General features: G+C 48.8%; 4 protein-coding genes across 4 annotated transcripts; all 4 read left to right on the top strand.

The window, feature by feature from the left end:
• Nucleotides 1-281: 281 nt before the first annotated feature.
• On the top strand, nucleotides 282-2,244 carry liz1-6 (Pantothenate transporter liz1; the record flags this gene model as incomplete). The annotated part of the gene is made up of 8 exons (XM_036645517.1): nucleotides 282-482; nucleotides 533-569; nucleotides 622-706; nucleotides 755-1,369; nucleotides 1,423-1,679; nucleotides 1,745-1,860; nucleotides 1,913-1,973; nucleotides 2,039-2,244. The coding sequence occupies 8 exons, from the start codon at nucleotides 282-284 to the stop codon at nucleotides 2,242-2,244; spliced, it is 1,578 nt and encodes a 525-aa protein (XP_036490135.1).
• Nucleotides 2,245-7,296: 5,052 nt separating this feature from the next.
• On the top strand, nucleotides 7,297-7,779 carry CGCS363_v013667 (uncharacterized protein; the record flags this gene model as incomplete). Its single annotated transcript, XM_036645516.1, has 1 exon — nucleotides 7,297-7,779. The coding sequence occupies one exon, from the start codon at nucleotides 7,297-7,299 to the stop codon at nucleotides 7,777-7,779; it is 483 nt and encodes a 160-aa protein (XP_036490129.1).
• A 1,028-nt stretch (nucleotides 7,780-8,807) lies between these two features.
• Nucleotides 8,808-10,163, top strand: yxeQ-0 (Uncharacterized protein; the record flags this gene model as incomplete). The annotated part of the gene is made up of 1 exon (XM_036645515.1): nucleotides 8,808-10,163. One exon carries the CDS (start codon nucleotides 8,808-8,810, stop codon nucleotides 10,161-10,163), a length of 1,356 nt encoding a protein of 451 aa, XP_036490128.1.
• A 523-nt stretch (nucleotides 10,164-10,686) lies between these two features.
• On the top strand, nucleotides 10,687-11,542 carry CGCS363_v013665 (uncharacterized protein; the record flags this gene model as incomplete). The annotated part of the gene is made up of 4 exons (XM_036645514.1): nucleotides 10,687-10,705; nucleotides 10,767-10,995; nucleotides 11,044-11,156; nucleotides 11,424-11,542. 4 exons carry the CDS (start codon nucleotides 10,687-10,689, stop codon nucleotides 11,540-11,542), a joined length of 480 nt encoding a protein of 159 aa, XP_036490131.1.
• Between the last annotated feature and the right edge of the window lie 1,282 nt (nucleotides 11,543-12,824).

Below are 12,824 nucleotides of genomic sequence, written 5' to 3'. Positions count from 1 at the left end.
GGGACAGACAACATTTGCATGCAGCACGAGGTGACTTGTCTGTTGGTTGACTAGCCTGAACAAGCCCACGGACTACTCCATTGCGACCCTGTCGATGCCAGGCTGGTGTGATGGCTGGGATTGCTTCAATTGATATAAAGGACGGCGTTGCATCGTCAGATTTTCACTCAATATCAATTCAACAAGATTCACAAGACTCCTCCTAACCCCGACCTCCCTGGGTCTTGAAGCTGAAGATAGCTTGACCGAAACACAACAACGGCCATCTGACAGATCCCAACATGGGGGATAGAGTCAGTCTAGACAGAACCGCGGGGACTGCCAATCCGGTCCCCATCACGAAACCGCTAGATGACAATGAGCCCGTAGTGAGCTCTTCCACAGCCAAACCACAGACAAGATCTCTCTGGGTGGCCTGGCTGTATATCTTCGACTGGTATCCCAGCCACTACTCCAAAGAAGAGAAGCGGTTGCTCCGCAAGGTAGAGTGTTGAAGTCTCTGGCAGCTTCGATGTCTCTAACGGTTTAACAGTTGGACAGTGTACTGCTCAGTCTCTGTTGCTTGATGTGTGAGTATCCATGCGCTCATAATATTTATAAAGTCGGACTGACGCAGCGAAGTCTTCTTGAAGTGGCTCGACTCCGCCAACATCAATCATGCATATGTTTCCGGCATGAAGGAAGAACTTGGCTTGAAGGGAAACCAGTAAGTCTGAAATGGCATCTCTAAGAAGTAAACTGACATGTGCCCCAGATATTCCCTCTTCGGCACCTTCTATAACATCGGCTATCTAGTTTTCGAGATCCCCTCAATGATGATCATCTCCCGCCCGCACATCACACGCTACTATCTCCCAACCATGGAGTGCCTGTGGTCAATCGTCACTTTCGTCCAGTGTCGCCTGCGCAACGAATACGACATCTACGGCATCCGATTCCTCCTCGGCGTCCTCGAGACACCCGCCGCCACTGGCGCAATATACCTCCTCACCTCCTGGTATCGAGGCGACGAGCTTTTCAAGCGTGCCGGAGTCTGGTACGTGAGCTCGAATGTCGGCGCTATGTTCGGAGGATACCTTCAGGCCGCCGCGTACAACAACCTGAGCGGCGTCCACGGCATGTCTGGCTGGAGATGGTTGTTCATCATCGACGGTGTCATCAGTCTGCCAATCTCGATCGCGGGATACTTCCTCTTCCCCGGTCTTCCTACTAGCCCCAAGGTTTGGTGGCTTACCGAGGCCGAGCAGAAGCTTGCGCAAGCGCGGATGAGAGATGATGGTGTGAAGGAGAGCAAGAAAATTGGGAAGCGGATGCTCAAGCGGGTTTTCACCCACTGGCACTTTTATGTTGCTGTCCTCACCTACATCTTGTGAGTCTCCAATGCCTCGCGTTGTTGGAACTGACTTTGCTAATATGCCATAGCTTCCAATGCACCTCCTATGTCTCCGGTCAGATGGCTCTTTGGCTGAAGCACGAAGCGGACTTGAACGGGACCTGGACTGTCGCTCAGATCAACACAATTCCCACTGGTGTACAGGCCATTGCAATCGTTGCGGGAGTCCTTGCAACTTCGCTGTGCATGATCTACCCAATTTGGTGCGTCATGTGCGTCGTGGCTGCAGTACTCTTTTTCGCAAATCTTTGCTTGTTGATCTGGGACATTCCTCTCGGATTGCACTGTAAGTTTCACCCTGTAATCTACAATGTCAGGATGTTCCGTATCTAAATCTGAACTGTCTCTAAGTTGCCGTATACTATATGCTCGGACTCACGAGCTGTGTTACGCCAATTCTGTTCCCATGGGTCAGCATGGTTATGAAGGACGATAACGAGGCCAGAGCATTTACCACAGGTGCTATGGTGAGTAATTCTTGAATCAAAACACAATGACCATTCTGACTATTGGGCGTAGATGACCTGCGGCTGGATCTTTTTCAGCTTTTACCCCATCACCGTATTCCCTGTCGTCGAAGGTAAGCTAACCCTAAGCACGGCACCGGAAAGCTCACGAAGGCTCTGTTGCTGACACTTCTCACAGCTCCAAAGTGGCGCAAGGGATTCATCGTCAATACGACGTTCGTGGCAACGTGGTGGGCGCTGTTCATGCTTGGCCAATACCTCTGGCGCCGTGATATCAAGTTGGGCAAGTACAAGACGACGACCGAGACGAGCAGTGTTCAAGATGTCAAGGGGGATGATATGATGCATGTTGAGGTGTCCAGCGAGAAGGAAACGAAGGTCTAGCGGGATGATGCTGTTGTCTCCGCGTGCTAATTGGCATCACAAAGATGGACTTTCAGTAGGGATTTGATACTTAGCAACACATAAGCGTCACTGGAAATGGAATTCTGACTCAATTACTATTATTTTGAAGTTTGAATCGTCTTCTTGTACTCTACGCAGCATATGTACTAGGTATGTACCAGGTTCTTAGTTTGTAACTCAATGACCTAAGAATAACCACAATGAAGGTCATACTAATAGTACTATGAATAGTATCAGATGAATAACGGAGGAAACTATAACTTAAATAAGTAGGAGTCAGCCTAAGTATCCGTCCAGATAGCAAACTCTTGAGTATCAGTATTGTCTATCAAAGCAGTGGGTTACCACGGTGCATAAATGAAGTTCAAATTCGCTCCAGTTGACAAGTCAAGTTTGACACGGAGGTCTCCTCACTAGTCGTTCAGCTGCATACCTATGATCTTTGTCGTTGATACTGCAAAGGACCTCTTTCGACCACACATGGTAGAAATGCGAGCTGCTGGCCTGTTACATGTTCGTACCAGCTACTTGATTCCTTCTTGCCGTAGTCAGCGTGAATAAATAAGAGTTGGCCTTCATTTGGGTTTCGATTTTGCTCAAGATTATGATGGCTATTGCAATGGTAAAGATTATATCGCCAGCACTGGCTCATAAACCTGCCCAGCGCGGTGTCCATCCACCAGTACCTGCGTGGTCGGTCAACCACTCATGCACCGAAAATCGAAAAGTAAACACCAGCAATAATCTTGATGAGACTACCTATGGAAGATACCCACACTGTAATATACAGAAGAAGTAGGGCGGGGTTTGGTAGCATAGTCTAGGTGGGCCATGGCGGAAATCAGACCTTCCGATCAGTGCTTCGTTGGCCTGCCGCTTGCTGTACGCGCATAAACCAACACGATACTTAAAAGCTGTGTCAATTTGTGCATTGGCAACCTTTGGGGAACCTTTGTTAAATCGAAGGTCGCGATGAGGTGACCATGAAGGGCAACCTTTAGCGGTGTGACCAGCTCATAACTTCACGAGAACCTTGACAACACCAGACCAGCCGTATAGGATTATGGTAAAGGTGTGAGGCGCAGAGGAACCATCTCCGATAGAGTCTTTTCATAATAAATATATAGAAAATCCGCTCGAGACTGCCCAAACCCAGTTGCACACATAATTAGTCCAACAATCTTTCGTTTTCTTGCACAAGTCAACTTATACGGCAAACACAATGAAATTGCGATCCGAAACTAGGAGCTGGAGGCGGGAAGCCTCTCGGTCAGATCCTATGTCTCCAAGGCTTCCACCGGATATCCTACTCATGATCATGGAAGAGCTGGAGAAGCAAGTTTCGCCTACTAGAAAGCGTTTAGTAGGCAACTGGGCTGCTGTGTCAAAACATTGGCACAAATTCTTCGAACCCATTCTCTGGCATACTTTGAGTATACGGCCATTTGTTTCCAGGTCAAATTTTGATGGGTTCAGTGAGAACGTCAGCGGTCACCGAAGAAAGCTGGTGCACAAGATCTTGCTTCATGTGGACTTGAACATATACCCCCATGGTGACCGCAGTGTGGCGGAAAGCGGATATACCAAGTTCGAAAACAATTCAAAATTTTCCGCAGCTCTCCATGCGCTCTTTCATCATCTTTCTACATGGGTCGTCGAGCCTCCAAGGCCTGCAATCACGCTTGAACTGAGTGCCAGCTCACCTCGCGATGAACTATACCACTCACCTCCGAGATATCATGGGCGTCTTCGCAATCTGCAACCGCATGGATACTCGCCTTATGGCGCTAAAATACGGCTCCTTGGTAACCTCCTGAACACCGACTGGTTATCTTTCTGCGATGATCCATATTTCGAACTGCCCAAAGTCAACGTGATCGCCGAGCTTTTCGTCACCCAGAGGCTCTATCGAAGCCTCTCCGAAAAGGCTTTATCAGATATTCTGAAGGGGCTGCCGCGTCTCAGCCATATCAACTATGAGCCGTGGCTTGCCATTCCTTTAAGGTTCCAGAGCGAGCGAGAGGAGGCAAATACAAGCCTATTCCGGAATCTTGGTGCCAAAGTACGCAGGGTGACCTTATGGGAAGCTCAATCCTGGGAGCTACATGGAGTCATATGTTATTCCAAGATGATGTGGCTGTGGCCCCCAACAAACGACAAGCTCGCCAAGCAGGCAGCGCGAGCCAGCTTCACGCTGCGGCATTTGGCAATCTCTCACGCAATAGACGCCACAGACTTTTTCAAAGGATTTGTGGAAAAGGCTTCGCAGACTCAGTCGAAACCTCTTCTTCAACATGTAGCTCTGACTTATCGCATACAGTATGGAAATGTCAATTTACCGCAGATATATAATATGCTCAAAGTCGCGGCTCACGCAGCTTCTTACATGAGTATGCTGCAGATTTTGGAGGTTTGGAGCCCAGGTAGAGGCCAAGGCTTCTTTTTCAGATGCGAAGTTGCGAAGTACGCAATTAAGATTACAGTCGCGGCCACGTTTCGAATCTCTGAGATCGAGGAAGTCTTGGAAGCATGGCAACTTGCCTGGCGCTGGTATACACGTCGCAAGATTCAATATGTTCGTAAGACTATTGATCCACGCGTTTTGACTGAGCCAGAAAGTATCTGCAAGTATTTGAAATTGTATAAATCGCTTCGGGAATGGTGATAGAAAAGCAATCTCAATAAACGTCACAGACAACGGGCTGGCAACACGACATAAATTGAAGGACTGATAGGAATGATTAACCCTGGATTGTTGGTCTAATATACAATCAAAATCAATAAAACCCTTTCTTGGACTCACAGAAGTGCACTTTGCGTCTCTTAAGTACTCGTGCAAAAATTCAGTGTCGCAAGCCTCAACATGAAGGAAGACGCATAAGAAAACATTGACGATGGCAGCACTTGGGGCGGCAACAGGAGTACCGGAAAGCTTGATGTAAGTAAAAGCTGCTCCAAGAATCATAGGCACTGGCACGGAAAATCAGACCTTCGCCGTTGTTCCAGGACTGGTGTAGCTTAATTGGAGTCCTCCGATTCACCACGCCTTTCTTCAGTCTTCTGACAGTGCTAAACAAAGAGGCAAATTGTCAGGCATTTCGAAAGGCTTTACACGTCTCAGTTATCCATCCATGGCTATCAACTACAAACTGTAGCTCATTTATTACCAAATAACCCACCCTTAACTAAGGTAGAGAGAACAAAGTAAGCGTATTCAACAATCAGGGCATAGCGTACACCGAGATGATGCCCAGCCATAGAATCAGCACCTCGATCGCAGCGCTTCAATTTGCACGTCTGCGGCCGCAACTCTGGTCAAGGAAACCTTGACCACGCTCGCACACAACTGTGCAAGGTTCAGGATAAGGAAGCCTAGCCGTCTCATAAAGGTGACACTCCTGATTCAAGGTTGGAATGGAATGACCCATAACACACCTGATCCTTCGGTTGATCTTTTTTATGGTTTATTGGCTCCATCCTCCTCGGTCTTGACCTCTCTAGTTACAAGCTATACCCGATAGCCAAATAACCGTTGGCTTACGGCTATTGTTGATCTTGGAGTTCTTCAGGCCAGGTTGTCGGCATCTTTCATTTGGGTCATTATTTCTTGGGGTTTATTTCCAATATTGGCACCTGCGACAAGTGAATGGCACGGCCGGCACGACACGACCGAGTCACGCTGATGAACTCAGACGCCTCGACGCCCCACTTCATTGTGAACAGTTCTACGCGTAGTCCATCATCTTGGCAACTCATATGGTCTAATTGGTTTGCTCGAACATGGTCACTCGTCAAAATGAATCCGCGCACAAGGACATGTAAATCGGCCGAGTCGATCTTGATTTCCCCGGCTGGGCCTTCGTTTCATCTACAAGTCAGACGCTAACATCGCCCTGTTCCAGCATTGGGTTTATGCTGTTGTGATTGTCGTAGGGCTAAGCGAAAAACTGCATGCTTTGCCTTTCGAGTGTCATCTGAACTTTAATTCTAGCCGATATTAGGCGTCGCAACATCTAACTGCAAGAAATTGATTGCTCCCGCCGGCAAACTCAGTCTATTGATAGATTGCCCCCATCGGCAACCCACTCTCCTGATTCATGCAGTAGACTTGATGATGAGGCTGTGCTAAGTTTGTTTCGTTACAAAATCAACAAAATCCTCTTCCTTCACTTCATCCAATGTGCCAAATCCCGCCACATCTAAGATCAGATTTACATTGAACGATAATCAGCCACAAATCAGCTAAAAATGCGTTTCTTCTTCGTCATCGCTCTTTCTGCCATTTCCATTGGCCAAGCATCAGCGCAGGCCACTCCGCAGGAGACGATTTCCACCTCATGTAAGACCGTGCCTGAATGCGGCCAAAATAACATTGGCGCTGCTTGCACCATGACCTGCCAAGACAACGTATGTGCCATCGGTACTCATAGATAATAACGAGACGTTCATTTGCTGACCATGATCTCGAATATAGCCTGGAGGCGAGCGTAAAGTTACGGGCACATGCAAGGCTGGCACATTTGGGATCAACTGCTTGTCCTAAAGGTTTTTTGTGCGAAGTTTCGGAAACTTCCATAGACTAGACGGCTCGAAATGGAGGGACAGCAGGTTTGAGTGTCACACCGAGCAACGTTTCGTTCACATGCGTGGTCGTTGATTACATGGCAATATAAAAGAAATGTTTGCCTCCCCCCTACTCTCATAATCGAACGTGATTTCCGTTCGACGCGGTTCTCATCAACAAGAGAACTCTTCCAGCTTTGAATTGCTTTTGAACTGGTGCACGAATATCTGCGCGAATTATTGCCCTACATGGCCCAAATGGAAGCCAATGACCGTCCCCGCTACCCGGCAGGCGTGCCCGGCAAATTCAGCTCCGATGGGACCCTTCAACATTGGGCGGGAAACACAATCATTTGTCACATCCCGCCATCAAGTCCTGTATATCACTCGATAGAGTCCGTCATCGAAGACTTGTCGTCATGCAAAACGTCGTCCATCATTGCGCCCCTTCCGGCTACCAGCTTGCATATGACAATATTCGAAGGCGTCAGTGATCAGGTCCGTAGACCGGGTTATTGGCCTTCCGACCTCGCCCTTGATGCCACTCAGGAAACATGCAATGAGCACTTTGAGAAGAAACTTCGAAAGTTCAGCCTAGGGCCCGAGGCTGCAGCGCCATATAGAATGGTGTTGAAAGGAATCGATATACTTGATGTTGGGGTTGCGGTGCGACTCGACGGCATTACGCCAGCAGAAGTGGAACGCTTGAGGGCCCTAAGGGATCGGCTTGCAGACGAGCTTAAGATTCGGCATCCAATACACGACGAATACGCTTTCCACATTAGCATGGTGTATTTCCTTCGACATCCAAACGACGAGCAGAAACAGGATATGGAATCCATTCTCAAGCGCCACTTCGAAAAGATGGCAAAAGAGATTGAGCTTGGGCCACCGGAGTTCTGTCTGTTCGCCAACATGCATGCGTTCGATCCGGTCTTCTATCTCAGTTAAGGTAGATCTTTTGATACGTTTTCAAACACTTGAAGAGTACATGGGGTTTGTCATCTAGATAATGACGAAGAGTGTCTATTTTCCTTTGCCACCTAAACGATTACATCGCGCCTAACTGGTGATACCCATGGGATATGAGCAGGACGTGATGCCTACAGTCACACGAATGCTAAGCTCGTCTGAGGCGCTTTGCCGACATTAATTCGCTGCTGAGCTGTTATCGAGAGTGACCTTGCTGGCGATATCATATTTCCTCAACTCCAGCTCCGCCCTTGATGCTTCTTGCCTGATTATCTCCTCGATCTTCTCAGAACGAGGGGTGAACTCAACGTTGAATGGCAGCGGGCGAGGCGCTGGGCAAACTGAGATCAAGTCGAAGGCACTGTCTCAAGCCTGTTGTCGAAGATAACTGTAGGAAGTCCTATGCTTGCGCCACATCACAGTTAGCAGTGGAACCCCAAAACTTTCTTTCACACAATCCTTGACGAGGTAGCAGAACCTGGGCTCTCAATTTTGTTCATGCACGTGCGAGCACCGTTGACTTGATGCAATCGCAGCACCACCTCTGCCACAAATTCAAAACATAGGAAGAGAGTTGCCGGCACAGCTGTTATTCCTGCTTGACAATCGACTTCGTGCTGGCCAATAGAGAAATACTCTGATTTGGCAAGCAATCCGTACCTTCATTTTAAGCATAACATCAAGTCTCACTTGGAACGGGCGACGATCACTTCCCCGATAGTTAAATCTACCCCGCCATCTCCAGCATTGCCGGAGGGGTTCGTCCTTCGCCACCAATTACCAATCACTATATTGCTAGGGTCGGGCAGAATCCGAGAGCTATCTGCCGCTGACATGGTCTAAATGCCGTCAAATCCGACCAACCGCTGAACCTCGCATTACCCCCGCTACCACTCGGCGCCGACGTCGGTTAAACGTCAGTGAAGATGGAAGGATCGAGTGATGATAAAAACAAGCGATCTCACGTCGAGGACAAAGATGGCGCATCGTCTCAGGAGCAATCCAAAATGGCCACTCTCCAGCTGGCAACGTGGGCGACGAACCTGACCTACGCCAACCTCACAACCGGCGTGGTTGATGCCGCTGTTAAGAGTCTTTATAACTGGGCCGGATGCGCGATCGGGGGTTACATCCAAGACGCACCCCAGATTGCGCAGAACACCACCCTCGCTGCCTTCAGCGGTCCTCCCACATCGAGCATCCTTGGCGCCAATGACTCCATCAGCGCAGGGTACGCGGATGCGCAGACAGCGGCCTTGATCAATGGCATCGCCTCACATGTTGACGATTATGACGATACCCATTTGGAGACAATCATCCATCCAGCTGGACCCGTCGCCAGCGCGCTCTTTGCTGTTGCCGAGTGGAAAGCCCCAGTCTCCGGCCAGGATTTTATCACCGCCTTCGTAGCTGGTGTTGAGGCGGAGTGTAAGCTGGGGTTGTCAGTCTACCCCGAGCATTACAACGTGGGATGGCACATCACGAGTACAACTGGATCCATAGGCGCCGCAGTGGCAGTCAGCAGACTTCTTGGATCTGACACCACTACTTTGCAGAACGCCATCGGCATAGCAGCAACCCAAGTTGTTGGCATGCAAGAGTATTTCGGCTCAGACACGAAGTCATTCCACGTCGGCCGGGCCGCGCAAAGCGGTATGCTTGCCGCCCTACTTGCCAAGAACAACTACACAAGTTCATTGCAAGGTCTTGAAGCCAAGTTTGGCTGGCTTCACGTCGTCAGCACGCGTGAGAACGCAACGGAATACTTCGATCAACTTGGCAAGATATGGGAGGTTGAAAAGAACACATTCAAGCCTTTCCCTTGTGGCATCGTCATGCACCCATCCATCGACGGCGCAATCCAGCTCCACAACCAGACCTTGCAAGAAGGCAAAGCCGTTGCAGACATTGAGTCTGTTCAGCTCCGCGTCAACCCACAAGTCTTGATCCTAACAGGCAAGACCGACCCTCAGACCGGCCTGGAGGGAAAGTTCAGCATCTATCACGCAACAGCTGTGGGTTTGCTCTATGGGGAGGCGACACCCAAGGAGTTCACCGATGTTGTGGTGAAGAACCAGACGGTGGCCGAACTGCGGAAGAAGGTCAACGTGACGACGGACGCAAGCGTGGATAACGCGCAAGGATTCATCACGGTGAACTTCAGCGATGGGACAAAGTTGGACAAACACATTGTGAATGCAATCGGTAGCCAGGAGAACCCACTCACCGTTGAGGACTTGAAGAAGAAGTTCATGGACCAAGTCACCATCGCTATTGGCGAGGACAGGGCGGCTAGGGCGTACGAAGCATTTACTAACATCGGGAACTTGACTGATGTTGGAAAACTGAGGGGAATGTTTTAAATTTAAATCTTTACTCTATTGTTATGCCGCACTCGGTCATATATTCTTAGCGATCCATATCATGAATGAACTCGAAATGGGAGTTGCAAGTGGGCAAACGCACTTGCTAACCCGAAGGCCAAGTTTGGATGGAAAACCAACATCTACCGGTCTGCAAATCTTCTCGCTTCCGTTTGACGCTTATTTAGTTGTTGAATCTACAGATCCTCTCGGTCATCTCCCTAACTTGCCGACATTGAGTCGGGAAAATGCTTCATGTCGCCGAGGGCGACTAGGTGGGGCTTCTGGGGTAGATGGCGGAGACGGACAATTCCCGCCAGCGGTGCGGATCGTGTCAGTTGGCCGCGGGGTTTGTCCGTCCTCCCAGAGGCCAGGGAGCAATTTTCATCAACGAGATCTGCCAAAGGCCGCTTTTTCCTGAAATTTCAATCTTTTTCCATAGAAGACAATTCGCACTTATCACTACATTCGCTATTCTTCTGGAGGACCAGGTTTGCTTTTTTTCATACTCAGACCTTTCAACATGACTGTCGTTCACATTGGTGAGGTTTTGATTCAGATGTTCCCCAGCCTAATAAACATGCTAATGCATACATTCATCAGTGTTATTCAAGTTTCGCACCGATGTGTCGGAAGAACATAAAGCAACATTTGTGAAAGAACTCAAGACCCTCAAGACACTTCCCTGTGTTAAAGCACAACGTCTTGTCGTAGGTGGTCCCTCTATTACGGACCCAATAGAACGAAGCAAGGGCTATCACTTCGCACTTCTGAGCTTTCATGAGAACCGCAAGGCACTTGAAGAGTACCAGGCTAGCGCTGAACACCACAGGTAATTGTCCCCGGCTGTTTTCTGGATAAATACTGACCAGCTCCTCAGGGTGACCAGCACCTACCTCTGGCCCTTCAAAGAAGATGTTACAAGATTTGATTTCGAAGTTGAACAGGCAGATGAACACATGTGGGACTTTGTGGCGAAGGGAATCGTGAATGGTGCTGTGTAGTGTCACTGTGTCGAAACTAAGATACCCAGACTTGGCATTGGAGAAAGACGCTTCATCGGGTTACGCAAAGAACATAATCTGAATAGAGCTGACCGCTGCTTTGAACAAAACATGCTTCTCTCATAAGGATGACACACGATAACGAAGGAAGCCGGGGGACATGAAGGGAGACGGGGAAGAAGATGCGCGGCGTGTTAGACATAGGCAAACAAGCAAAGCATTCCGGTCGCATTATGGGTGTTGACATAATTTGGAGGCCTGCTGGAGATCTTGGTCCTTCTCGTCAAGCCTTTTCACGGCCAGGACCTGACCGGCTTCAAAGAAGCCTACAAGGACTTGTGTATTGCCAGTGCGACTCGAATCAACCAATTTTGAACGTGCTATGAGGACACCCCAAGCCTCTGTAGTTATGTCGTGATTTGCAACAAACTGTCACGAAAGTGCGTATCGGACAGCCAATATGGGGGATAATTGAATGAGTTTGTATATTGTTCAACTCATGTTGATGTCAATGATGGTAGGCAACGATAATGATGATGATAGAAAGAAAGTCGGTGTGTCGCTCCTGAAATGCGACATCAGAACATTCAGGCGTACATAGTGCAACTGTATACTATGGATATGCAATCCTTGCGCATGGCATATCCACATATGAGAAGTACTGCCTGACATGTTTGCAATGAATCCGAGTCAGACTCATCGTGGACGGTACTTCAGGCTTCGGTGACGTTAGGTCGGGTGCTCCATTCGTTGCTGCCCACAATGTTGTAGACAACATCCGCAAACATGTCGTCGTTGCTCTCCTGGTAGTAAACCTTGACGGCAAATCTAGCCTGGCCGAGCTGGAACACGTTGGCCGTCAAGCCGCTTCCCTCAGCAATACGGTAGTTCTTGTTGTTGAACTTCTCTCCAACCTTCCACTTCCCCTTGACTCCGCCTGCACGCTGCAGCTCGCGGAGAAATTTGTTGTCCCTCGAGACGTAGTAGAGTCGCACCTATGGGCCACAAGCTTAGTAAGGATGAGTTAGATAAGCGAGTTTATGGCTTTTACCTGCTCTTCGCCGTTGCAGTAGCCTTGGAGCGAGAATGCAACGGCGGCAATGACGGGGAGCTTTTCGTTGACCTTGACCACGCCACCGTCGACTTTGAGAGTCTTGAAATCATACTTCTCGCCCTCAGTCTCATCAGGAGTCGAGCTCTCGTAGAAGCACAAGTTGTAGTCCTTGTCGACTTGGAAGAGAATGGTGTTGGCCTGGGGGGTAGCAACAGCTACAAGATGCTAGTTTAGGTTGTTAGCATATTTGCAGAGTTTGTGGGGTCAGGGCTGAAAAATACCTGAATGTGAGAAGGAGAAGACATTGTGGATGAAGGATGGCAGAATGGAGAGATTGATTGTTGTGTGAGATGATGTTTTTGTTGCTTGAGATGATCTTGAGCTGAATGTAGGAGTCCTTGGACGGGTTCGCCCAACTTCTTTATAGTTTTTTTGACCTGCTCCTTAACCTCCTTCTTGTTCTCCTCTCCCTTGGTATGTGGGACTTGCTGGGAGTAGATGGTGACGAGTCTGATCACCATGATGACCAGAATCAGGCAACTAGTGCACAGTATGCACACTAGCATAAAGCAAATGAACAGAAGAATCTGGATGAGGTTAAGC

Source organism: Colletotrichum siamense, assembly GCF_013390195.1.
Source record: "Colletotrichum siamense strain Cg363 chromosome Unknown KSG_Cg363_contig09, whole genome shotgun sequence".
NCBI lineage: Eukaryota > Fungi > Ascomycota > Sordariomycetes > Glomerellales > Glomerellaceae > Colletotrichum > Colletotrichum siamense.
Note: the sequence above shows the minus strand (reverse complement) of the source record. Positions and strands in the feature narration are given on the sequence as shown.